The sequence below is a fragment of the Rhinolophus hipposideros genome (genome assembly GCF_964194185.1).
Source record: "Rhinolophus hipposideros genome assembly, chromosome: 3".
Classification (NCBI taxonomy): domain Eukaryota; kingdom Metazoa; phylum Chordata; class Mammalia; order Chiroptera; family Rhinolophidae; genus Rhinolophus; species Rhinolophus hipposideros.
The window spans coordinates 11,843,565-11,870,670 of record NC_138049.1 but is presented as its reverse complement, the minus strand read 5'-3'; the positions used below and the strand labels follow the sequence as shown (position 1 = coordinate 11,870,670).

Sequence of the window (27,106 nt, the reverse complement as noted above, 5' to 3'; positions counted from 1 at the left end):
AGAGGTGTTTGCACAGACGAGGGCCAAGTGGGGAGAACAACTCCTTGGACCGCTTTGCGCAAAATCCACCCCTTCTCTCTCCTCCCTCCCCTCCAGCCTCCGGATCCCGCACAGCCCTCCGTCCTCTCCCCCAGCGGTGCTGTGTTGGGGATGTGCCTCTGTACTATTAAGGTGGGAGGGGGGCTACAAGAAGAGGATGACAGATATTCAGTTCTCCCCTTCTGCCTGACGTTCCTCTCTAGCTCCGCCAGGGTTGGTCTGTGTAAGAAATAGCAGGAGCTGTGGCAGCGGCGAGAGAAGCGGCTGAGGCGCGTGGAACCTGGAAAGTCGGGGTGCTCGCGGTGACCTCGCGACGTGGTCCCAGCCGGCCGCCAGCACCATGGACAGCGGCGCCGGCCCCGGGAACGCCAGTAACTGCACTGATCCCTTCACGCACCCTTCAAGTTGCTCCCCAGCACCCAGCCCCGGTTCCTGGGTCAACTTCTCCCACTTAGATGGCAACCTGTCCGACCCGTGCGGTCCGAACCGCACCGAGCTGGGCGGGAGCGACGGCTTGTGCCCTCCGACCAGCAGTCCTTCCATGATCACGGCCATCACCATCATGGCCCTCTACTCCATCGTGTGCGTAGCGGGTCTCTTCGGAAACTTCCTGGTCATGTATGTGATTGTCAGGTAAGAACGGCGCCAGAACTCCGAGCGGTGATTTCAGTGGCGACTAGGGGCATAAAGGGACACCCGAGCCCCCAGGCAGAGTGTTGGGAGGGAGGATGAGAGAAGAGAGGTAAAAGGGAGAATGAGAAGTGACAATGAATACAGAGAGTGGTTATTGTTTGAGTGCAAAAACCTACTTTTCAATCCCCCCCCCCCCAGTGATAAAGAAGAATCCCAAATTTCAGGAACAGAAAAGTTGCTTTGGTAAGAGCTATAAAGCTCCCACCAAAAAAAAAACAAAAAAAAAAAAAAAGAATGCTCTTAGAGCTCACTTCAAGAGGGCTCTGGGGCAGAATCCCACAGTCCTTCAGGCAGAAGTTGTGGAAACAGTAATTTGTGAATAATGCAAGAGGAATTCTAGTTTATTTCCTCTCATTGGGGGCCAGGTCTCCTTCTCAGTTCTTTTCAGAGTTGAACCTGGGCATCATTCCTACTAGAAACTCCTGCTAGTTTCTTTGCTGTACGTATCCCTACCGTCGCCTTCCCTTGTCATGTAGCCCTAACCCCACTCCACCTTCCATCCTAAGGCCACACTCATAGAGGAAGTTTTCCTGGTGTCTCGCCACAGTGTTGCTTTGTTGTACCAAATATGACAGTTGTGCTGCCTAGACCAGTTTTTTAGTTAGCAGCTGCAGATGTGCTCGGGAGATCTGACTTGGGAATAGGTAGGGTGGTTCAAAAGTGCAGGATGTGACTGTGTTTCAATGCCTCCAAAAGGAGGAACCAGCTAGAAGTGACCAAAAGAAGCACAATTCTGCATTATAAATTATTATGTAGGAAGTTGTAATGCTTGCTCTTAAGAAATAAAAAAATGTCTTTATCCAGGGTAATGATTTCAAAAGACTTTGTGGCCCATGTTCTGTTTCCCAGATGCTCTGAGGTTACTTGGCAGAATATGCAAATGCCCAATATCAATTGAAATTGCTATAGATTGTGTTAGTATTGTGCATGGTCAAATCCTACATGCTAAATGGAATAATACACACTTCCGTTTGTTAAAGAAAATAATGATTTTAACACTTTATTTAGGATTTTCTTCCTATTGGGGGATCTGTGTGTTCTGTGTATGTAGTGAACATGGAATTTTCATGGTGAGTTACAATATCTGCTTCATCAACTCTGCAAATAGGGAAGGTTTCAATGGAGCTCTTTAACCATTCAACAATCCATTTTCCCCATTATGTTTCTGAGTTGCTTGTAATTGATTTTCTACTTATATGTCGGATTTCTTTAATTAATGATTGCTACAGAATAATACTAATTTCTCTGATCTTTTGATGAGGAATAAGATAAGTAACGTCTCTGAGAAAACAGCACCATCTATTGAGAAGAAGGCTAACAACAGAAGATAATGCAGGAAGAGAATCAATGGAAGACTTTATTTTTATAAACATTTACTTTATGTAATCCAATACAAAGATTCATATCAAAGATAAAACCAAATCTTATTTTGCAATTATGATAATAAAAGTCATAATTTAAGGCCTGCATTATGAAGGGAAAATATGTTTCTCATTTTTTCCTAAGAAAATTCATGAAATAATAAGCTTATAGGACCAGAAGGGACTCTAAAGATTATCTATGCTAAGTGAGTAAACTGTGGCACAGAAAACATAAATGATTTCTTCAAGGACAGATATTTCATTAGTTCAATACCACTGAATTTCTCTTAGCCAATATAATTTTCTGTTTATTAGAGTGGCAAATCTTGATTTGAGTTAATTAGACAAAAAGATTGACAAAGTAGGTTTAGGTAGCAGTAATAATGTAGAAATGATAAATTTTCCCAATTTATGTCTGGAATCCTGGAGAATAATGGATGAATCTACATTGCCAAAGTATCTAGAAATCCTGCCATGTGAAACATAATATTTTCTTCCCTTTTATTGCTTCTCTTGGTATTTTCCTTCATCATTTTTCTCCCCTCTAGTTTATGCTTTTCTATACAGGGAGAGTCAATAGAGCAGCAACTGGCTGTTAATTAGGCAAATTGGTCTTATTCCAGGCGTAAGAGATTGCTGGTTAGGTGAGTTTGTTTTAAAGGCATTACTTCTAACCTCTTGATGACTTGGAAAAGGATGGTGACATTTTATCTTACTGAGAACATGATATTATTTATGCTTTACTTCTCTGTACTGAAAGTTCTACCAAAATGCCACTATGATTTGAAAGGACACCCAAACATCAACCTGTGGCAAGTCAGGTGTACAATCCAAGGTCAAATAACCCACTGAGAACATGAATGTGAAACAGAAAAATAGTTCAGTGATGGATGGACTGATGAGGAGGGTATCTGGGGATTGAAGAAAGTTTATGTAGCTGAGAATATTTAACTGGACCGTCTCCAGGCTGTGGTGTTTTCACTACAAAATGATGGGTTCAGGGATATTATTGTCCCTGTTAAAACAATGAATATAATGCTGGATCTATTAAAGTATGGAGATAAAATTCTCACTTCCTGCTACTATTTAAAATTCAACAAATAATTTTGAATGGTCAAGTACGTACTTACGGTTTTCTAACCAGATTAAAGTAATGTTGATTACCATGTCTTAATACATTGAGTGAATCATGAGGCTCAGATGACTATGGCAACAAAAACAACAAAAATAACTAGAAATACAGATGCTGTGATTACTGCTGTCCTGTTCTGTGTCTCAACTCCATCATCATCATACTTTCATCAACAACATTAAGTAGGATTCTTAAGTAGTGCTGTTCTAAGGAGCAAAGAAAGGAAAGGAGATACTATCATATGATCTAAAGATTTAAAATCTAAATGTTAAGTGATGGAATGTTATAACTATCCATCACCTGAAAGCTTTTTTGGGTTTTAAGAAAAAAAAAATCTTGCAGGATAATAATATTTTAAAAATTACCACAAAGTTTCTGGAAAATATTGTGATAAAAATACTACAAAATGTAGCGACCATTTAAAATAGGATGATAGTATATTATTGTCAAGAATATTTAAAGAAAAAAATAAATTCAAGTAATACACAAAGTTATAGTTACCAGGAATGTTTCACTCACTGAAAATGTTTGCCCAAAGTAGAGAATTAACCATAACTGTAAAAACTGATAACAATCCCACATGTGCCAATTTTGTGATTTTTTTTCCACAATAATTTTCCATGAAGTCATGGATGTGGTCTATGCCAACACTGTTGGAAAAAAGTAGAGGATTAGATACTGTTAGATCTCTGTGGGCTATGTAAACCATCCTTACAAGTAAAATTCCAATGAAAAGCGCCAAATATTGCCTTCATTTTTAACATTATTTCTTAATTTGACTAGCTGAATTCTCAGTACGACCAGTTATCAGAGAAGAGTGTTTAAATATATGCAAAATGTTACTGTCATGTTTCTTTCACTAAAAAGTATTTCTGATTTTAAAACAAGACCTATGAGCTTGTATTTGCTCTATATACTAAATATTTGATTCAGGTCTAAACTACAAAATGATCAGTTATGCCTGATTGAAACAGAAGTGCAAGCTTTTTCACTTAATTCAGATGTAAGTAGCCAAGAAAATAAGGAATAATAATGTCTTGTTTAATTTAAGGATATATATGTATGTATTTTTTGTATATATATATATATATATATATATATATATATATATATATATATATACACACACACAAATATATATATATACAAATATATATATGCATATCAATTAAATTAATTTGAATGCATATGTCATTAATACGGTCACTAGTAATTTTTATAAAATAAAAAAGTTAATAGTTCATTTAGAAAGCTCAAATACTTATAAAGCTCGTTTTATTTTTTTTAAGCTATAAATATCCTACTTAGAGGATGAATTTAAATGAAAAAAAGACTAAATAAAATTCTGTTCTTAACAGAATGGTTTACCATCCAAAGATAAGAATTTAACTGTATGCCTTTCACTTCACAATGGAGAGCTTCTAGTACCAACCATTACTATTTGAACTTGAACTGTGCTTTCCCATATAAGTGCTAATTCTGTTGGGAACACCTCTTCCTCAGCGTGTCCTCAGACCACTAAATTGCTTATAATTTTCTATGTTGTAAATTGTGTCTTTGTCATTTGCATAGAGTTATCACTGTGTTTCTTTGCCTTCTCTCTTTTCTTTCTTGAAAGAATGAGTTATATTTTATGAAATCTTTCCAACATAAAGGAAAGTATGGAGAACAGTACAAGATTCTTCACCTTTAAAAATTATATATATATATATATAATTAGAATAATTATATTATATTATGCTATTATATAATATAATACTATATTATATAATATATAAGAATTATATATTATATAATTATATTATAATTAGAATAATTATATATACCTCTAGGAATATATAATATATTATATACTACACATAGTATATTTTATTTATATCTACATAACAAAATACATCATTACATAAAAACAAGAATTTTATAATATGTAATACAATACAGAATACACAACTATAAATACATAATATAATATATAAAGTATATTATATATAAAATATATTATATATAATATACAATATATATATAATAATATATTTATAAGAAGCCTTCTCTCTTCTCCCTTCATTCTCTTTGCCCAGAGACTATCACTATTATAAATTTGGTGGTTATCATTTACATGCATATTTTTATATTTTCACAAAGTATACTCTTTAAACATGTTCTTTAAACTGTATATAGTAAATATTTATATTTTACATTAATATTAATACACATAGTTTTGCTATTTGCCCAGTGTTGTTCTAGTTCCAGCTGATCAATGATAGAAACAAAATGTCAGACAAAACAACATAAAAAACAAACAAACAAACAAATAAAAACTCGGGCCATTAACTCTCTTGAATACTTTTAACTTATCTCTAAATGTGTGTTAAAAATTATTATAAATATTTCTATACAAGTACTTTTCCAAACTGATTTATATTTTTATTATTTATATATTTTTATTTTTTTTATATTTTTTTGTATATTTTATATTTTTTATATGTTTATATATTTTATATTTTTTATATTTTTATATTTTTAATATTATTTATATTTATATTATTTATATTTTTAATATTTGTATATAATATTCAGAGAAAATTTTTTTCAGTAATTGCTGCATCAAGTAATCTCTTCGTGAATATTATCCAGATATAATTTCTCTACTTTTAAGAGGGAAAAATAAGTGGTTTCTACTGGTATTCCAAAATGTCATTCAAAGGATAAATGCAATAATATTTACTTTGGAATTTTGAGTATCTTTGGAAGCCCCCTGTACACATAAAAGCTGAAAATGTTATTTCTTTTAATATTCCACTTTTAAGTATTAATTGCAATCAAATTGTTTTGGTCAGCAGAAAAACATAAACTCATTTCAATGAATAATATACAACAATATGAAATTTTTAAATATATTAATGATAAATTCTAAGATTAAATGCTGTATGTAATTTAAAAGTATGAGACTTTCATATTTTGATATCTTTAACCCTCACAAAGTTTAACGTATATTTATTGGAAATAATGATTTATGACAGTAGTCTCCACACTTGTTTTTAGATGGAGACACTTACTTCAAGAACTTGGAAGCCAATATAAAAAACAGATCAAAGAAGAGCCATTCAGGATTAATCATGTGTTGGGAACCAAGAGCACAGCTCAACTGCCACTCCTACCCCACCCTCCATTGCTGTCCCCAAGTACCTGCAGGGAATTTCTGGGGCTACCTCAGGCAATATTTTAAAATAATGGTTTTCATATTGTTTCAGACCTTTCTTGTACCCCATCTCTCATCCTGCAGCTCACTTTTTACTTCAGTGGTTGGGATGGTAGTAAATTTTGCCCAGATACAACTTGGTAACACTTCCCCTTGCTGCGTGTGTGTCTGGTTTCCTCATCTTCTGCTCTGGACTTTCTCTGACTTCACAGCCCTCCACAGGAATCAGCCTGGCATTCACATGTGAGGAAGTGGGATGAAGTTGCCACCCCATGGAACAATTCCTGACCAGGGAAATGGGAGCTGGTGGACAAATGGTCCCCTCTGCTTCCCTCTCCTTTGGGTGCACAGTTTTGCACAGACCACAAGCACTTTGGAAAGTCATTGTGACCATTTCAAGGATGTGCTTTTCTTCCTTTCCTGTTTCACTCTTCTATATCCCCACTTCCTGTACCCACTTCTGTTTTCTGCAATTGCTTTCTAAAATGATTCACCTGCACATAAGCTCTTGTCTCACACTCCACAAAGCTCATCATTGCTGTTATTTTATACTTGGCTACTATGTGTTGGTACATAAAATCTGATTAATAAATTGAGTTTTATAGATTCATTGAGTTTAGGTTTTTCTTAACAATTAGAAATTCTTTGAAACATTTTGATAAGTAACTCATCACCAATGAGAACATGTAAGAGAGTTCACAAGCTTAGCTTTTCCCTACATATTTTCCCCTGTTTCAGGATTCAGGAAAGACTTGACTACATTTTGATTAATGGACAGGGAGTAGGCAACGGTCACGTGTAGTGTTCAGCTTACTTCTTGAGTTCAGGGTGACGGCAGCAGTAGGGTCTCTGGTATGTACAGAAAATAAAGCTTTCTGGGCCTTCTAAAAGAATATCTGAAGACAAAAAAACTACCCCCCCTTCTCCACTGATTCCGAGTTGTATAATAACTATAAGACTACTTATAATAACTAACGTCAAGAAAATTTTAGGGCCTCCAAAATAAGCTGAAACAACAGATATAAGAAATGTCATATGCAAGACACATCATACAATGATTTTGTCTTAACAATTCCTTTCCTTAGCCATCTTTTCTTGCTTCAAGCCACCTTTTTTTTTCTCCCACCAATTCCTCAGGCTAAGGGTTCTTGAATAAGATAAAATCCAGAATGAGAGAGTAGCATGGAAGAAAAGCTTTGCCTTGGTTCAGTCAGGGCTCAGATCCAAACTGTCCTGTGCCTCATTCTCCTTATCTGTACAATGTGTTAATTAGATTAAAACTCTTAATGTCTCTTCTACTACTAAGATTTCCTATGGCAACTTCAATGACACTTTCTCCATGGTTTTTCCAACTATAGTGTTTAGAGAAAAAGTAATCATCTACGAAAGTAAATAATCTTGATTCCTGTGCCATCTCACCCTCTTGGATTCTAAATGAGCTGAAATAGATTCTGTCAGAAAGAGAAAACGCTGAGCTTCTAGGTACTGGAGTGGTCAGTTAAGACAATGAGCCAAACTGAAAAGCACAGTCAAGCCTTTACTCACTTACTGCAAGAGTATAAGCATGAGGTTAAACAGGAAAAGATGCCAGCTCCCAGTTTCCATTTTGCCCCACAGAAAGGCACCAGGTCACATTTATGAGTAGAGATATACATGGAGGGGGAAGGGAGTCACTGTCTTACTGCACAGGGAGCCCCAAATAATAGAACCCTGCTGTTTTATGGACCTGGGGGCTGGAGGAGGGAGAGAAGTAGGGCTATGAGTGGGAAAGTACTGAGTCAGAGTAAGGAAGAGTTTCTTCAAGGACCTCTGATAAGGAGGTTTCAGCACAAGCACTTAGAAAGGGCCATGCCAATGGCCCCTCAATAAGGAGGCTTCCCAATGGGTGTGTTTGAGCTAGGAATGCATATACACATAGAAGTATGGTTGTTGAGGGTGGGGAGGGGAATGAGCCCTTGACCACAGCTCCCTCCAAGCTGTGACCAAGTCTGATTTGAGAGTAGCTTTCTCTCAGGAAGCCTTCCATGTTAAGCCTTTATAATTGCTTATGATTGGGCCCCAAAGATCACACACAGGATTTTGACCTGGACCCAGACTTCTCAGATTTAGCTTAAACCTCTCTCTTTCATTTTCTCTTTTTGATTTATAAGGTAATTGCTTTAATATTTACCTTTGGAAATTAATCATATTCCAGATGTTGCATTCCAAAACTGATGCAGAGAGATAGTGGTTCCACCAATTCTAATTAAAAGAATTTTTGTCAACCAATGAATAGGGCAGGTAGGGCCTTTAAACATGATGGAACACGTGATGGGTTCTAGCTAATGAAAGAGATCATTCTACTCTGGATATCATTTTCTGTCCAGGCAAAAACATTGTCAATCATGTGTTAGTTTATCAGTTGCATATAAGGAGGTGTCCTAAAGTGAATCAAATAGTAACCATTCGGATTTACTAAAAAGTATTAGTGTAATTTAAATTAATGTTTGAATAAGTTAAACAAACCTGGTCTATTCACTGTCTTGAAATAAACTATATATTATTTTTTTAACACTTTTTTCTTTACTTTTTCTATTTTTCCCCATCATTTCTCTACTTTTTTTCTATCAAAATCCTTCTTATTCTTCAAGTCCCAATTTAAATCCATTCCTCTTTGCAGCCCCCTCAATATTCTTATACAACCAACTTCTCTGAAGTGCAACCCTTACTATTTGCTACTATTGCGAAATATCTCTGCATTTTCTCATGACTTCACAAAATGTCACTTGATGATACTTGAAGACTTGATCTACAACTATCTCACTATGTTAGCTAAGAAATTCAACATTTCAAAGTTGAGCAACAGAACTGTACATCTTTAAAGTATTGTGTAATTCAAAGTGTCCAGCATTTCAAATTTACCTCAGATTATTCAAATGTAAATTCTAGTTAGGACAATTCACTACTTTGTTCATGCATATTTAACCTTTATGACTCGAGACATGAAAGCTGTTCTGTACTCGTGTATTTAAGTCAGCAAATGATAAATTCAAATACACATATAGATGCCTACATGCAAACATTGAATAGGGAATAGATTGTTACTCTTATAATTTAAATATAGAAAGTAAAATTTTAAAGAGTAAACAAATACAAAATTAATACAGTTGATTCCCATTATTCATAATAATTATATTCTGTAAAGTTATTGTGACTTCTTTGTAATTATTCTACCAGGACGCTAGCTCTATGAAAATGTAAAAAACAGGCATGTAAAAACTCAGCTCCTAAAATATTTCTCATTAACGATAATGACAAAATAATTGCATTTCTCACTAATATTTTTAAAATAATCTTAAAATAACTATGCCATATTACCTTTTGTTAATTTGTTCTGTGAGAATGAAATGGTTCTTCATTCAGTACAAAATGCTAATCTACATTTCGGTTTACTTGATTATATAATGCAAATTATCCCATGATAAAATTTACCAAATTACCTCCTTTTCACAATCTAAGATGAAAAAAGCAAGCTAATTATGATATATAATAATATATATCTGCATTCCCTTTTCTCCACAGCCTCTCCAACAGTTGTTACTATTTGTCAGACAGAAAAAGTAGCGAACCATATGATTTCACTGATATGTGGTATATAAAACTGAAAACAACAAAAGAACAAGACAAACAAATGAAGAAACAAAAACTCATAGACATAGACAATAGTTTAGGGGTTACCAGAGGGTAAGGGGGGAGGGGTATTCTAGAAAAGGGTAAACGGGGTCTAATATATGGTGATGGAAAGAGAACTGACTCTGGGTGGTGAACACTCAATGTGAGATATAGATAATGTATTAGAGAGTTGTACACCTGAAATCTATGTAACTTTAATAACAATTGTCACCCCAATAAACTTTAATTAATATATATATATATGTATATATACATATATATACATATATATATATATGTAAATTCTTAGCTGACAACTCAAAAAAAGAAGCGGTGGGTCAGATTTGGTCCATAAGCTATCACGTGTCAAACTCTCATGCAGAACGTGCTATATAAAATGTATGTACTCGCAGTGGTCATGAAATAAAAATATATCACCTTCTTTGGCAATTTTGATTGCATGTTGTTTAATAGATGGAGATGAAGCATTTTATAAAAATAACCTAGTACCAACTTGGTAGTATTTTTCCACGTGAGGAAATAGCAATGCAGATATGAATTTTTAATGCAGACCAGAAGAATAGTCTTAGATTATTATCACAGAGGATCCTGCTTTCCTGAAACTGATGCTGAAGTTGGGTTGAAATAGTAATCACACAGAATTGTCTCTATTTCACCCTAGGCCCCCATCTTCAACCCCCAACTCTTCATTTGACCCAGAGGATTTGCAACATTCATTACAGCTCTTAACCACCAATTAGGGAGTGAGTACTTAGAAAATAGCATTTCTGAAAATTTTCCTCTATTGAATAAGCTTTGTGGTTATCTTAAATCAATGCAATTTTCTAGGCTTTCTCGCGGTATTTTCATCTTCAATCATTTGAACCTTTCAGGAAAAAACGAAACTATCATCTGCAAATTCACATTAATTTCTTAGCAAATGTAAAATCTGTCTTCAAAGACACTTGTGCCTGCATACCAGCCATTCTGCACCCACTCCCACGCACCCAGATGGTGACTGGCAACTTCATTTCTCTCATCCTCTTTTTATGCCCTTTCAAGTACAAACTCATTGCATGGAATTTTTTTTTCTCTTCTTTCTGACTTATATAACTTGCTCATTTTTTTAAAAAAACATTTGCTTTCTGTGGTTCTCAAATATCGCTTTGAAAAATGTTATTTCTTGTGTTTTAGAACTCAGACTGTGCAGCTGCATAAAGAGGACTGGGCAGGCCAAGGTGTCCTGTGGTGTTTGCAAGCCTTTGGCTTCATGTCCATGGTTTTGCTCGATGATTTCCTAAAGATTCACTGAAATCTCCTCCCTGCCTGTCTTCACATTTTTAATTCAGTCCCCATCTGTCTCCAAATGACTGCTTCTTCTTTGGTCAGTATTGCTCAGCAAACACTTTCTGGCATGTACAGGAATTCTTTAGATTAGACAGATGGCCACCAGGTATAAGTTTACAAGGAGAGGCAACATAACTGGGTTTTAACTGGATCGTATAGAGTCCAACTGAAGAACGCTACAATTCCCAGAATCTCTTAAGTGATAACCAGATTTAAATTCTAGCAAGGAACTTAGACAGAATAAAATGAATAATAAAATGTGAGTTTCCTTCCAATTAACTTATGGAACATGAGAGCTACTCATAAATCCTTGCAACACGCTTTGGCACATTGAAGGAGAAGGCCTCCCAGAACTTCCATTTCAGTGCTTCTCAGTCTTGGCTGAACGTTAGAATCACCTGGGAAATCTGTTTAAAAAATGAAAACCCACCTCTGCATAAGGCTAATTGAATCAGAATCTCTGGAGATAGCTCCTGAGCATAGGTAGATCTAAAACTTCACTAGGTGATTTTAAAGTGCAGCCAAGATTGAGAAGCATAGATCTGGACCAGCCAATCCATCTGGGGGATAAGAATGCTGAGTCTTGTTTGTCAAGGAGGTTTAAGGGTTTTGTTTATATACTTAATTCTCTGTACTTCAGCTAGCAGTTTAAAGAATAAGTATCAAATAAAAGTATCTCTCAGAAAAGCTAAAGCTCAAGAGTTTAAAAAATTTCCTTAAAACTGGCTAATCAGCTCTCTTCATAGTAGGCATAATAGAGTGAATGCAGGGCTAACCCTGAAACAAGAAGACTCATGTTTGAATCACTGACCCTTACTAGTTATCATGGTCACATAGCCTCCCTAAATCTCATTGGTTAACTTGCAATGAAGGAGTAGTAATCATATTTAATTTCCCATGGATTTTTAGGTCGCAATTAGATAAGATACATGAAAGTGTGTGGTAAACTGTGAAAGTAAGGGGTTTTGTTGTTTGCTTCCTTTCCACTGAGAATTTATCTTCCCTCCCACTCGGCTCACACCATCAGCTAGTAGGAATCTCAAAATTCACCCAGTGCTTTTGCCTTCCCATGGGTCAAATATATCATCTGTTTTAATATTTTGAAATACAGTTCATCCCTTTGGAATCACAATTTTTGCAAAGGCAAAGCAAGGCTTTCTATGAAAGTCTCTGGTGTCATTCTTCATTCCAGTGAACCCCTCCCCAATGCCCTGGGTCATTCCAAAATCGTCTTGATGGCAACCATGATGATGTGAAAAGATTTCTAAGGACAGATAATTGCAACTTACTTGGCTCCCTATTGATAAGTTCTTTTTATATTGTACAATAAATTCAGTGGAGAAAAATGACACAAACCAATTATTTTTTGGAAAAAATAGCTATTTTTGTTACTTAAATGTTTCACATTTAAATTGGTGTTATAGTCAAAGGATCTAAAACAGAATCTAAGTCTAAATGCTGGCTGCATGTATTAAAAATCCTTTTAACCTCAGCAGAGAATTTTATGTGGATTGGAAGACATTAGTCATAATAATGATGTTCTCTGGACACTAGCTTTGGAAATTTAGGTATTTAAAATACCACCCTGTGAAGAGTCTTGGTTTCTGTTATCACAGTAACACTAATCACAGTAAAATTGGTCCAAAAGATGGAGCTCTTGATGGAGAATGAATTAATGATGGTACAGTGAGTCTGTGTGTCTATCTGTTCCTAACACTTTCATTATGGATTTTTATGTTTGTCAGCTTCCTAAATCAGAATAGTAAACTCTATAAATAAAGCAAGTACAAGGTAAGAAATAATATCCTCGAGGCTTGGAGTGTCCCTGAAAATTGAGACTATTCCAAGTACAGATACTGGGCAGAATAAGGAGATCAGTGAAAGAGAAGGCCTTCTTTGCTTCCGAGCATTTTTTCACTGAAACACTGAGTTCAGTGCCAGTGAAAGGTTAAGTGTTGTGTGGGGGAGTATTAAATGTTAATTGAAAAATGCTGCTGGCAGTATAACCTGAACATCAGAACCCGATTGTGCCTGCCAAGAAGAACAAGGGAAATTATTATCAACATTATTATTTCATACTTACTCAGCCCCCATCATTATGAAAAGGAAACCACATGGGTTGAATGAAATTAAATATGAACATGCATCTGATGATGTTGGTGATTCAAGGCCACCAAAATAAAAGGTCCTATTAGAAGACATTGATTGATATCTTTCAGAGTCTTTCCTTCTGATGACAAAAGGAGGTTTGTTTTATTTCTTTGTAAAATAAACAAAGCATGTTTCTAAGGAATAAATATAGTGCCTTCAAGTTTTATCAGACTTCACCGTTTTTTCATTATATTGAGTAACTGGATTTTCATAAAAAAGTTTTTGAGTATAGACAGGAAAAACTTGTTAATCAAATTCATGCCAAAGAAGATGAAACGGGGGCTCATTTATTAATATGTACTTGCTGTGTTTGTTGAACACTAACTATGTACAAAGCACTTTCCTAGGATCTCCAGATATACCAGTGAGCAAAATAGATACAGTCCTTCATCTCCTCAAAAATACAGTCTAGTGAAGACTATTAAACCATTTCACCAATTGATAAATGCCAAGGATTTGACTGTAACAATTAACCTAGTGTTCTTTAACCCCACTATCAGACAAACATTATTCACAAGATTCATTATAATTACTGTACTTCATCTTCTTCCATCAGTAAGCACAACAATGGGATAACTTCTGATTTGTGTCCACTCAATTTTCCAAATTTTGTGAAAGCTATTATTTATGTTTCAGAGAAAAGATAGAGAAGAATGAATGCAGAAGGCCTCGGTTAATTTTCATAAAACAATGAAAGAGAATTCTATCAACCATAATTTACAAGTATTTCGCAAAGCAAATATTGTACACATTTTATAAATAGTAAGGATAATGCAATGGAATTGGAGTCCTGAATAAAAGGGATTCAGAAGAAGAAAATATTAAGAGTCAATGCTCTAAGACATTTATTCGTGTGTCACTGTACTGAAACAACGGTCACTCTACTTCTGAATATACTGTCACATAAACACAGGCAGCAGAAAGCTCAAGCTGGAAATAAGAACTGAAACCTCTGTTCTTAAAATCACTGTCCTTTTTGTGGAATTTAGAGTATCAGTATCGAAGGAGAAATTGATGCTAATCCTTTTTGAAAAAGGATTATTGCTCTCAACAAAGAAGTTTCTTGCCTACAAACAATATGTCACATTTCCACAAAAGACATTGGTACATCGGTACATGAGTCAATGTCATAAAACATATATAAAACATATAAACGGGGATGTAAAGTACAGCATAAGGAATACAGTCAATATATTGTAATAACTATGTGTAGTAACAGGTGGGTACTAGACTAATCGGAGGGATCAATTCCTAAATTATATAAATGTCTAACCACTATTCTGTATACCTGAAACTAATATTAAATAATATGAAATAACAACTGTAATTAAAAAATAAAAATAATGATTTTTTAAAAGGTATATAAATGACTCCAGTGATAACTTCCACAAGAGAGTGTTATTTTCTCAACAACTTAGAAACTCAAAATATGAATGAGTGAATGAACATGCCCATCTACATACCCTTGTTTTAATTGCCTTTTAGAACATATTTTACATGAAATATATATGTTAAATATATTCTAGTTAAAATAGATGAAGATGTGGAATTTAACAAATCAAAATATTTTGGAGGGGGATAATTGGTCAAGGAAAATAGTTGTGTTTTCAGAACAATTATAAATAAGGTTGCATCAGTTATCTTTAGCACCTTTGAGAGAACATGCTAGAAACCATGTTAGTACAAGCGAAACAAAAATAACACTTTTATAAATATAAGCATTTAACCTGTGTCTTGTCAGAAAACAGTGTTGGCCTCGTTAGACTTGAAACCTATTAGAAGCATAACCATCATCATCATCATCATCCTTATATCATCTTAGCTAACGTTTATTGCAAGCTACTAAGTTACTACATGGTAGACGCCATACTTAAAAATTGTCATCCTTGCACCAACCATTTAAGAAAGTACTAATACTTTCCAAGTTTTATAGCTAAGAAAATAGAACACAGAAATGTTAAGTAATAAACCTAAATTTGTTCAGCTAATAAATTACGGTACTAAGATTTGAATCAAGAGCTATGTGATCCTAAACCTTAATGTTTTTCAAAACTGTTATGCTTAATTGTATCAAGGTGAGATTTTTTTTTTGAGCCAGTTATTGAGACTTCATCAGGATAGTTGATTGGCCTATTACTTTAGTTTCTATATCTTACTTCCCAGAATGTTCCCTAATTGACAACCTGTCCATGACTCTTCCTTTACTGATAAGTTGTGCCCCCACTGAAATAAGAATGAAGGAAATAGGAAACTTGTAGCCTTGTGGTTATAAATTTAGAGTTTTTCCTCATATTAAGCTGTGCCATGATGAATTGAACTTATATCTCTGGACTAACTAGATCTAGTTCTCTAATTTAGTTTACATTTGATCACAGAAAAACACAATCCATTAATTATTTGTGGAACTTCTAATTATAAAAACTCAGTTGTGATCTAAAAGTGTGCTCATACTTTATCTTTAAGAGTATACTTGTATGCTGTGACCAGTATATGTTAATAATTTGTATCAACAAACTGATCAAGAAATAGTGTACCAGACCCAGTGCTGAGAGGTACAGATAAAGCTAGGTTTTCTGGATCTATTATTCAGCCAAAGATCATGCTGTTTTCATATTTCCATTTAGATCAGTGATCACTTTTTACCTTTTGGATAAAGGAAATTTCCAAATTGGGGAATGTAAGCTTCTTGAGGACAGGGAGAGACTGTGTCTTTTTTTTCACTCCTATATCCCTGAACTTAACAATGTAGGACAGAGTGTGCCTGAAATGTTTCAGCATATTGAATTCATTATATTATTATATTAATGCTAGATTTGTTTAAGCCCTCTCTATTTCAGTGTCCCATTTCTCGTTTGTAAAAATAACAAATTTTAGATCATTGTTCTTCTGAGAGTTAATGATTAAAAGAAAGTTGGAATTCCATAAAGTAAAATTCCTGTGAAAGAGGTAGCTATTGTTAATTTAAGATCAAGGATATTTTCCATGGTTATTGTCCACATTCAAGTTGAGAAGTCCATGGGCTCTATGCCTTGTCCTTCATCCACTTTACTATACCAAGGAATTCAAATGGGAGAGGAGCCATGCAGAGATAATAGTGATTGAGAAAACAAGAATCTGGAAGAATTAATTCTGGAAGAATCTGAGAAGAATCTATCTGGAAGAAAACATACACCTTTACTCAAGGACTTTGCTAAATATCTACCTAATTAAATTCAAAGAAAGGCATACTACTTCATGCCCTTGTCTTCTTACTGAGCAAAATACCAGATGGACAGACAAGGGACAAGTCAGCTGGAATTAACTGCCAAGCAAAAGTAACCAGTCATGTCAGTATTACTCCACAGAACCTAAATAAAGTAAACCAATGCCAAAAGTGCTATAAAAATATAAAATAAAATTTAAAAATCCTCCTTTCTCACTCATGGCTCTTACCTATTTGCAAATGTAGCACATTTGACTACTGTCACAAATTCTTCCCATAGACTCTACTCCATTTTATTCCATATTCCATGCCTTACAAGTAGTTTGGATAGTGTGAGATATCCAAGAAGATTACCAATAAATGGAACTCTACTTCTTGTATCAACATGATAGACTGAAAACTAACAAACATTAGAAGAATTCTTTGTGGTGAGATTTTTTTCCCCTGAAAACCATTGAACTTATGCCTGCCTAGGAGAAGGAAGACGCTGTGATAAAAGCCACAATATGGGGGCGGGGGGAATACGAGTGGAGTTCTTCCCCCAGAAAATGGGAAGAAGCCACAGACAATGTGTGACTAAGGAATGCAGATTTGTTGTAATGATGTGTCATATTGGGTCACTAAAGAAACTGTTGACTTCTACTATAGACCAAACATTTAACAGACATATAGAAGTACAAAGTTTATGTCAAGAAAAAGAAGTTCTACTTCACAGAGCAAAAAATAAACTGGCAATAAAACTTGGCAGTTACTATCAGTAGAATGGGTAGTAAAATTTGCCAATTTAAATGTATTTAACAGAAGTTTATATTTGTCTCTGGAAAACAGATACATGATAGACTTAGTAGAGAAACTATATTTACATTCATTTCTGGAAAACAGATGATAGGCTTATTTGTAATTCAATACTCTACGAAGCCCTTCCTGCCATCACCTGTGACAAAATCCTCAGCATCATGGACCACCCCGAAAAGCAAATTTAATATTTTTATGGGCACTCTCCATGTAATGAAACAAATTTTGAATAATTACAACTTTCTTAACACCGAAATGCAGATTAAGCATTCCTTTCAATTCCATATCACCCCCTACCTTGCCATAACATCTAACATACTGTTTTGAAAATACTTGGTTCTGGACTCTCACCAAACTTAAGGTCTCTCGAAGGCAGGAGGGATGTGTCTCAGGTACCTAGCATAGTACTTGGCAAAAATTAAAATTAAAAAAAAGTGTTACATAAATGTATGTTTGACTCGATGTTGACACAGGTTTTTATGGTAAAAAAAATGTAATATCGAAAATGTAAATGTATTTTATGAAAATCAAGAATATGCTTATAATTCTTTAGATGTTCTATTATATTTCATACATAAAATCCAATATAATTTATACCTTTAGCTAGGAGAAATGTGAAATGTATAACTTTGATTACAAAGTTAGAGTGTTAAACACAAAATGTTATCATGTTACATGTTAAGGTTATGGTGATTTGTATTTCACTTTTTATATGCTTCATATTTTTTAAAATGGATGTGCACTGGTATAATAAAGAAAACCACAAAAATATGAAAATAAAAAGGGAGAAAATTTCAAAAGTAACAGGTGATCCTGAAAGACAAAAATGTATTGTAGTAGAGAACTTTTTCACTAAAATATAAATCAAGGTCATGTTTGGAGTTTCCTATTAAAAATACAGTTACACATATTAATTTGTGACTAAAAATGTTGTTAATGCCAGATGAGTCTATTCCAAGTTGGAAGACAATTCTAATTGATTTAATAACCCTTATTTCACCATAACATTAAAATTTTAAATTTTAAAAACTAAAATTTCAGACTTATTTGCTTTGCCAAATTACTGGTTTATTCGTGAATCATATTTTCTCCTAACAAGTGTGATTGAATTCTCCACGGGGGAAGGAAAATACCTTCCAAAATCTCTCTGCCTGAAATTACTTAGAAAAACATCTCAGTAAGTTGCTTTTTGTTTCCTAGAAAAATTCCAGGTCATCATGGTAGTTATAAGGAATTGTATAATTCTTAGATGAAAAACAGTCATGATAAATATACAATTTTAGATAAGCCAAGATCTGCAGGAACTAACTGCATTACCTTCATTTTTCCTTCAATTGGTCCTAAAGTTTTTGAGCAGCTACTGTTGCAGGAATTAAGTGAATGCCAAAATATTTAGCTATCAAAAGGTGCTATGACACATTAAAAGGGATAAACAGGGAATGCTCATCCAGTTATGACAAGTGAAATTTGAAATTAAGTCTTCATGGATGTTAATTAAAAATCTCTGTTGTGAACACAAAAGCAATAAGAACATTCTTATTTCAGCTCCCTACACAGAATCCTGATAAATAATTCTGTTCAATATGCTGTGCTATTATTAAAAATTGCTAATGGTTTAATACATAACTACAGGACATACACACACACAACCGCACAAAAAATTAAATTATCCAGGGATTTTGCTTGCATGGCAACCAACACCCAGATATAGCAAATTTACGATGTGAAACATTTTTGTCCTTTGCAATGGTTCTAAACCTTAGTTCTCTTTAAAATAGGGACATAACCACAATTGTTGTAGCTACTACTAGGATTTCTGTGAGCATTGATGTACACAAGTATATGTAGAAGTGTCTGTAAGCCTTACTGCACTTTATAACCATGATTATTTATCAGAGAGATAGCTTATATTATATGCTGCATATTACAACAGTGCAATGTAGCGGTGAAGAACATAAATTATAACAAACAGATATGGATTTAAATTTATCCTCTGTCGCTGGTATTCTTGAACAAGTTGTTTCACCTCCATGAACTTTGGTTTATTCATCTACAAAAAGAAGTGATAATATGCAACTCAAAGTCTGTTATGTAGATTAAGCCAGGAAATGCAAGTAAATTGCTCACACAATGCTTGGCAGAAAATAAACATTCAGTAAATGATGGCTATGGTTATAAAACTCAAAAAGTAGCATCTATCACCATCATCATTTAATTTGTTTAAATGGTAATTTTTAGTGGTAATATAATCACCTCTTTACAATGTGGAAATTGAAGCTCAGTCATTTACTTGGTCATGGTCACAAAACAGTGTTGAGACCTACGTATTTTAATTCCAACCCAACTTATTTCCCACAGACTACGTGAGAGTGTTTTACTCTGAATTTGACTAAGAAGCCAAATTGGGGGGAAATTAAGAAAACAATGGTAGTTTTAGTTACTCACTGCTCTGTAGATTCATAGCAGTGTAATGGACTGGCCTTGCTCTTAAGATGAAGTAAACAGCTGGTATGAATCGAGAATCACCAGGAATGTTCCTACCTTACAAAATAAGATTTTTGTCCCTTAATCTCTTACACTTACAATGTTAAAATGAAAAGGATCTCTATGAGATATTGCAAATAAGCCCTACAAATAGAAGCCACTTAATTACAATTAAGCAAGCAGGTCTCAACTTCAATGACTTCTAGATCTAATGACCACATTCAACTAGTACTTGAGGGGGTAGAAAGCATGGCCCTGGACTCTGAAAGAGAGAAGCAGCCCATAAGACTGGTAAGACTGTATCCAATACAAGCTTCGTAGCCCTCACCCCCAAGTTTTGTCTGGAATGGGTTCTGCTACAGAGAGACGTTGGGTACACATTGGGTGAATACATTTGCCAAAATTCCAGTGGTGCAGGCAGCTATTATAGTGACCATGACCTCCAAGTGGCCTTTACCACATCTGTGGGCATCACAGGAAAATTCCTAATTTTTCCCTCCATCTGCTCTTTGTTGTTGGCCTCTGGTACCACCTCCTGATCCAAGTACACTACTATCAATGCTCTCCAGCTGAAAGCCACCAGGAATAGACTTGAAGCCAAAAAAACTTAGGCTTATTAAATTTGCTCCAGCAGATTCCGGAAAAAAATGGCGGCGTGAGGTGAGCCTCTGTAACGCTCCCCTGGAATTTACAACGAATCGGACAACAATAACTCCACAAAGGACTCCCTGCACAGCAGACAGGCAAGACGAAGAGGCCGACTACTGAATTCACCTCCAGAGCTCGCCCCGCCCCCACCTGGCCGGTGCTAAAGAGATAAAGTAGCAGTGTCGGATCAAAGGACAGAATATTTGCTGCTCTGAGAACTGTGGACCGCAGACACAGATTTGCAGCTCAACTAGTTCCGGCAAAGGGGAGGGAGCTGTGGAAGCAGGACTGGCTGTGGTGGTGGTCGCCGCCATTGCTCTGGGCCACCTCTCACAACTCACCCCGCCCCTGGCCCCACCTATTTGGGCGGATTCCTGCAGGAGTAAACAGAACTGCTGAAACATACGGGCTCTGAATCTGGTGCAGAAAGAGCTTTGGAACGTCAAAAGCTCTTCGCATACCTATCAACCTGTTGCAGAAGCCACTCCTGTAGATGTCTAGGAAGAGAAATAGTAAATCAGTGATTGCCATGAATAACCAAGGCAACAAGATAGCTCAGAAAGAAAGTGAAAAGTCTCCAGAAAAGGAACTTAGAGATATGGACATTTGTGATTTAAATGACAGAGAATTCAAGATCACAATTCTGAAAAAACTGAACGAGATGCAAGAAAACACAGAAAGGCAGTTTAATGAACTCAGAAACACAATCAAAGAACACCATGAGCATTTTACAAAAGAGATTGAAATCTTGAAAAAGAACCAAATAGAATTTCTGGAGATTAAGAACTCAATAGAAGAAATTAACAATAAAATATCCAGCTTAGGTAGTAGAGTTGACCAGATGGAGGAAAGAATCAGTGACATCGAAGATAGGAACCTGGAATTTACACAGAGGGAAGAAGAAAGAGACTTGAGACTTAAAAGAAATGAAAGAACTCTACAAGAACTTTCTGACTCCATCAGAAAGAGCAATATAAGAATAATGGGCATACCAGAAGGAGAAGAAAGAGAGAAGGGAACAGAGAATATATTCAAACAAATCGTCGATGAGAACTTCCCAAACTTGTGGAAAGAACTGGATCTTCGAATCCAAGAAGCAAATAGAACACCTAATTACCTCAATCCCAACAGGCCTTCACCAAGGCACATTGTATTGAAGCTGTCTAAAATCAATGACAAAGAAAGAATCCTCAAGGCAGCCAGGGAAAAGAAGACGGTAACTTACAAAGGAAAGCCCATTAGATTATCATCAGATTTTTCAGCAGAAACTCTACAAGCTAGGAGGGAATGGAACCAAATATTCAAACTATTGAAAGAGAGAAATTATGAGCCAAGAATAATATATCCAGCAAAGATCTCCTTTAGATATGAAGGAGGAATAAAGACCTTTCCAGACATCCAGAAGCTGAGGGAATTTACTAATACACGACCTGCACTACAAGAAATACTAAAGGAGGCTATTAGACCACCATCAACAGGGACAACTTGTGGCAACTGAAACATAAAAAGGGGGAGCGTAAAGGCCTGAACTGGAATATGGGAATAGAGAAAGTAAGCGTACTGAAGAAACTGGAATACTCTAAATATCAAACTTTCTTTTACATAAACTCAAGGGTAACCACTCAAAAAACATCCAAATCTGAAATATATACTGTAATAAAAGAAGAAACAGAGGGAAACATCATAGAATACCACCACACAGAAATAACAGACAACAACAAAAAGGCAAAGAAACAATGGAGACACAGCCTTACCAGAAAACTAAAGACAGAATGACAGGAAATCCTCACATATCAATAATCACCCTAAATGTAAATGGACTGAACTCACCAATAAAGAGACACAGAGTAGCAGATTGGATCAAAAAATTAAACCCAACCATATGCTGTCTACAAGAGACACATCTCAGCTACAAGGACAAGCATAGACTCAAAGTGAAAGGGTGGAAATTGACACTCCAAGCAAATGGTACCCAGAGAAAATCAGGTGTAGGCATAATGATTTCCGATGAAACAGACTTCAGGGTGAAAAAGATAACAAGAGACAAAGATGGACATTTCATAATGGTAAAGGGGACTATACAACAAGAAGACATAACAGTTATCAATATTTATGCCCCCAATCAGGGAGCACCGAAATATACCAAGCAACTACTAACAGAACTAAAGGGAGAAATTGACCAAAACACAATTATACTAGGGGACTTAAATACATCATTGACAGCTATGGATAGATCATCCAAACAGAAGATAAATAACGAAATCGCAGCCCTAAATGACACATTAGATGAATTGGACGTAATTGACATATATAGAGCACTTCATCCTAAAACATCAGACTATACATTCTTTTCTAGTGTACATGGAACATTCTCAAGGATAGACCATATATTGGGACACAAAATCAGCCTCAGCAAATTTAAGAAGATTGAAATTATACCAAGCATATTCTCTGATCACAAAGCTTTGAAATTGGATATCAACTGCAAAAAGAAAGCAGGAAAAAACACAAATACATGGAGATTAAACAACATACTTTTAAAGAACGACTGGGTCAAAGAAGAAATTAGAGGAGAGCTCAAAAGATACATAGAAACAAATGACAATGAAAATACATCCTACCAAAATTTTTGGGATGCCGCAAAAGCAGTTTTAAGAGGGAAATTTATATCATTACAGGCCTATCTCAAGAAACAAGAAAAATCCCAAATAAATAACCTCATGTTACACCTTAAAAAACTAGAAAAAGAAGAACAAGCGAAACCCAAGGTCAGCAGAAGAAAGGAAATAACAAAAATCAGAGCAGAACTAAATGAAATAGAGAACAAAAAGACAATAGAAAAAATTAATATGACAAAAAGCTGGTTCTTTGAAAAGATTAACAAAATCGACAAACCCTTGGCTAGACTCACTAAGATAAAAAGAGAGAAGACACTAATTAACAAAATCAGAAATGAAAAAGGGGAAGTTATCACGGACACCACAGAAATACAAAGGATTATCCAAGAATACTATGAAGGACTATATGCCACCAAATTTAATAACTTAGAAGAAATGGACAAGTTCTTAGAAACATATAGCCTTCCAAGGCTGAATCATGAAGAATTGGAAAATCTTAACAGGCCGATCACCAGTAACGAAATTGAATCAGTCATCAAAAACCTTCCCAAAATCAAAAGTCCTGGACCAGATGGCTTCACCAGTGAATTCTACCAAACCTTCAAAGAGGATCTAATACCAATCCTGCTCAAACTCTTCCAAAAAATTGAAGAAGAGTCAGTACTCCCTAACTCATTTTATGAGGCCAACATTACCCTGATACCAAAACCTGGTAAGGACAACACAAAAAAAGAAAACTACAGACCTATATCTCTGATGAATACAGATGCTAAAATCCTAAACAAAATTCTAGCAAATCGAATACAACAATGCATTAAAAAGATTATTCATCACGACCAAGTGGGGTTCATCCCCGGGGCACAAGGATGGTTCAACATTCGCAAATCCATCAATGTGATACATCACATAAACAAAATAAAGGACAAAAATCATATGATTCTATCAATTGATGCAGAAAAAGCATTTGATAAGATACAACATCCATTTATGATTAAAACACTTACTAAAATTGGTATAGAAGGAAAATACCTCAACATAATAAAGGCCATATACGACAAGCCCTCAGCTAATCTCATAATTAATGGTGAAAAGCTGAAGCCCTTTGCTCTACGTTCAGGAACACGACAAGGTTGTCCCCTATCACCTCTGCTTTTCAACATAGTGTTGGAAGTCCTCGCCAGAGCTATCAGGCAAGAGAAAGAAATAAAAGGCATCCAAATTGGGAATGAAGAAGTTAAATTGTCACTCTTTGCAGATGACATGATGCTATATATAGAAAACCCTAAAGACTCCACCAAAAAGCTACTAGAAACAATCAATGAATACAGTAAAGTTGCTGGCTACAAAATCAATGTACAAAAGTCCATTGCTTTCCTATATACCAACAATGAAATCTCAGAAAAAGAGATAGAAAAAACAATTCCTTTTGCAATTGCAGCAAAAAGAATAAAATACCTAGGAATAAACTTAACTAAGGATGTGAAGGATTTATATGCTGAAAACTATAAGACATTTTTGAAAGAAATTGAAGAAGACACAAAGAAATGGAAAGACATTCCGTGCTCATGGATTGGAAGAATCAACATAGTTAAAATGGCCATATTACCCAAAGCCATATACAGATTTAATGCAATCCCCATTAAAATCCCAATGGCATTTTTTAAAGAAATAGAACAAAAAATCATCAGATTTGTTTGGAACCACAAAAGACCCCGAATAGCCAAAGCAATATTAAAAAAAAAGAACAATACTGGAGGTATCACACTCCCTGATTTTTCCTTGTACTACAGGGCTACAATAATCAAAACAGCTTGGTATTGGCGGAAAAACAGACACATAGACCAATGGAATAGAATTGAGAACCCAGAAATAAAACCACATAAATATGGACAGATAATTTTTGACAAAGAAGCTAAAAACATACAATGGAGGAAAGACAGCCTCTTCAATAAATGGTGCTGGCAGAATTGGATAGCTACGTGCAAAAGAATGAAACTGGACTGCTATCTGTCACCATGTACCAAAATTAATTCAAAATGGATCAAAGACTTAAGCATAAGACCTGACACAATAAACTGCATTGAAGAAAACATAGGTACTAAACTTATGGACCTTGGGTTCAAAGAGCATTTTATGAATTTGACTCCAACGGCAATGGAAGTAAAAACTAAAATAAACAAATGGGATTATATGAAACTGAAAAGCTTCTGCACAGCAAAAGAAACTATTGACAAAATAATGAGGCAACCAACTGAATGGGAGAAGATTTTTGCAAACAGTTCCTCTGATAAGGGGCTAATATCCAAAATATACAAGGAACTCATGAAACTCAACAACAAAAAAACAAACAACCCAATTGAAAAATGGACAGAGGACCTGAAGAGACATTTCTCCAAAGAGGATATACAAATGGCAAATAGACACATGAAAAAATGCTCAACATCGCTAATCATCAGAGAAATGCAAATGAAAACCACAATGAGATATCACCTCACCCCAGTCAGAATGGCTTTCATCAACAAAACAAATAATAACAAGTGTTGGAGAGGCTGTGGAGAAAAAGGAACTCTCATACACTGTTGGTGGGAATGCAGACTGGTGCAGCCGCTATGGAAGGCAGTGTGGAGGTCCCTCAAGAAATTACGAATAGAATTACCATATGACCCAGCAATCGCTCTCCTGGGTATCTACCCCAAAAATATAAAAGCATTTCTCTATAGAGACACGTGTACGCCAATGTTCATTGCAGCTTTGTTTACGGTGGCCAAGACATGGAAACAACCAAAATGTCCTTCGATAGATGAATGGATAAAGAAGTTGTGGTACATATACACAATGGAATACTATTCGGCGTTAAGGAAAGATGATATAGGAGCATTTGTGACAACATGGATGGATCTCGAGAGAATAATGCTAAGTGAAATAAGTCAGACAGAAAAAGCAGAGAACCCTATGATTTCACTGATATGTGGTATATAAACCAAAAAGAACAAGACAAACAAAGGAGAAACAAAAACTCATAGACACAGACAATGGTTTAGTGGTTACCAGAGGGTAAGGGGGTGGGGGGTGGGTGATGAGGGTAAAGGGGATCAAATATATGGTGATGAAAGGAGAACTGACTTTGGGTGGTGAACACACAATGGGATTTATAGACGATGTAATACAGAATTGTACACCTGAAATCTATGTAAATTTACTAACAATTGTCACCCCAATAAAATTAATTAAAAAAAAAAAAAAAAAAAATTTGCTCCAGCAAAGGAGACAGGACACCACGGGGCCTTTAGTTTATGTTTGGTGATGAAGGAGAGGATTCAAGGAAACAGAGCTCTGTCTGGATAGGGTGCTGTCTCAAAGCAAGAGTAAATTGAAGCAAGGGCTTCAATGATTCCTTATCTAGGAAGCAGAATTAAAGTAGTAGAGCTGGAGTTGTCAATGAATAAGAAGCTGCAGTCAGTTAATGTTAGCCAGGAGAGGGAGATGTTTGGCATTTTTATGGTTCAGGTAATTTGATTTTATCTCTGTTCAGACCTGGTTATAGACTCGTCTGGTTTTGGCTTGTCACATCAGGGGCATGGGAGGTCATCCTCTGAGGTTGTTACTCTAAAGAATTATATTCCACACATGACTACCACAGCCTGGCTCTTAGCAACTAGGCTAACCGCCTGAAAGCTGCCAGAAGCTTTGTTCTTTCTCACTATTACTCAACCTCACCCCTATTACATGCTGTCCCCTCTTCTCCTCTGGCAAAAGGAGAGGGATAAAAATGAGGATCAATGTGGG

The 27,106-nt window shown here is 35.5% G+C and overlaps 1 protein-coding gene across 2 annotated transcripts in view; it reads left to right on the top strand.

The window, feature by feature from the left end:
- The first annotated feature begins 206 nt into the window (after positions 1 to 206).
- Positions 207 to 27,106, top strand: part of OPRM1 (opioid receptor mu 1) — a 73,328-nt gene continuing 46,428 nt past the window's right edge. Inside the window, exons 1-2 of one of the 2 annotated variants that reach the window (XM_081044335.1) lie at positions 207 to 672; positions 6,268 to 7,019. In XM_081044335.1, coding sequence (XP_080900461.1) covers positions 380 to 672; positions 6,268 to 6,451 — 477 coding nt within the window. In that variant the 5' untranslated portion in view covers positions 207 to 379 and the 3' untranslated portion in view covers positions 6,452 to 7,019. Of the gene's footprint in view, positions 673 to 6,267; positions 7,020 to 27,106 lie in introns of those variants that run through there. The other variant, XM_081044334.1, reaches the window with a different exon arrangement.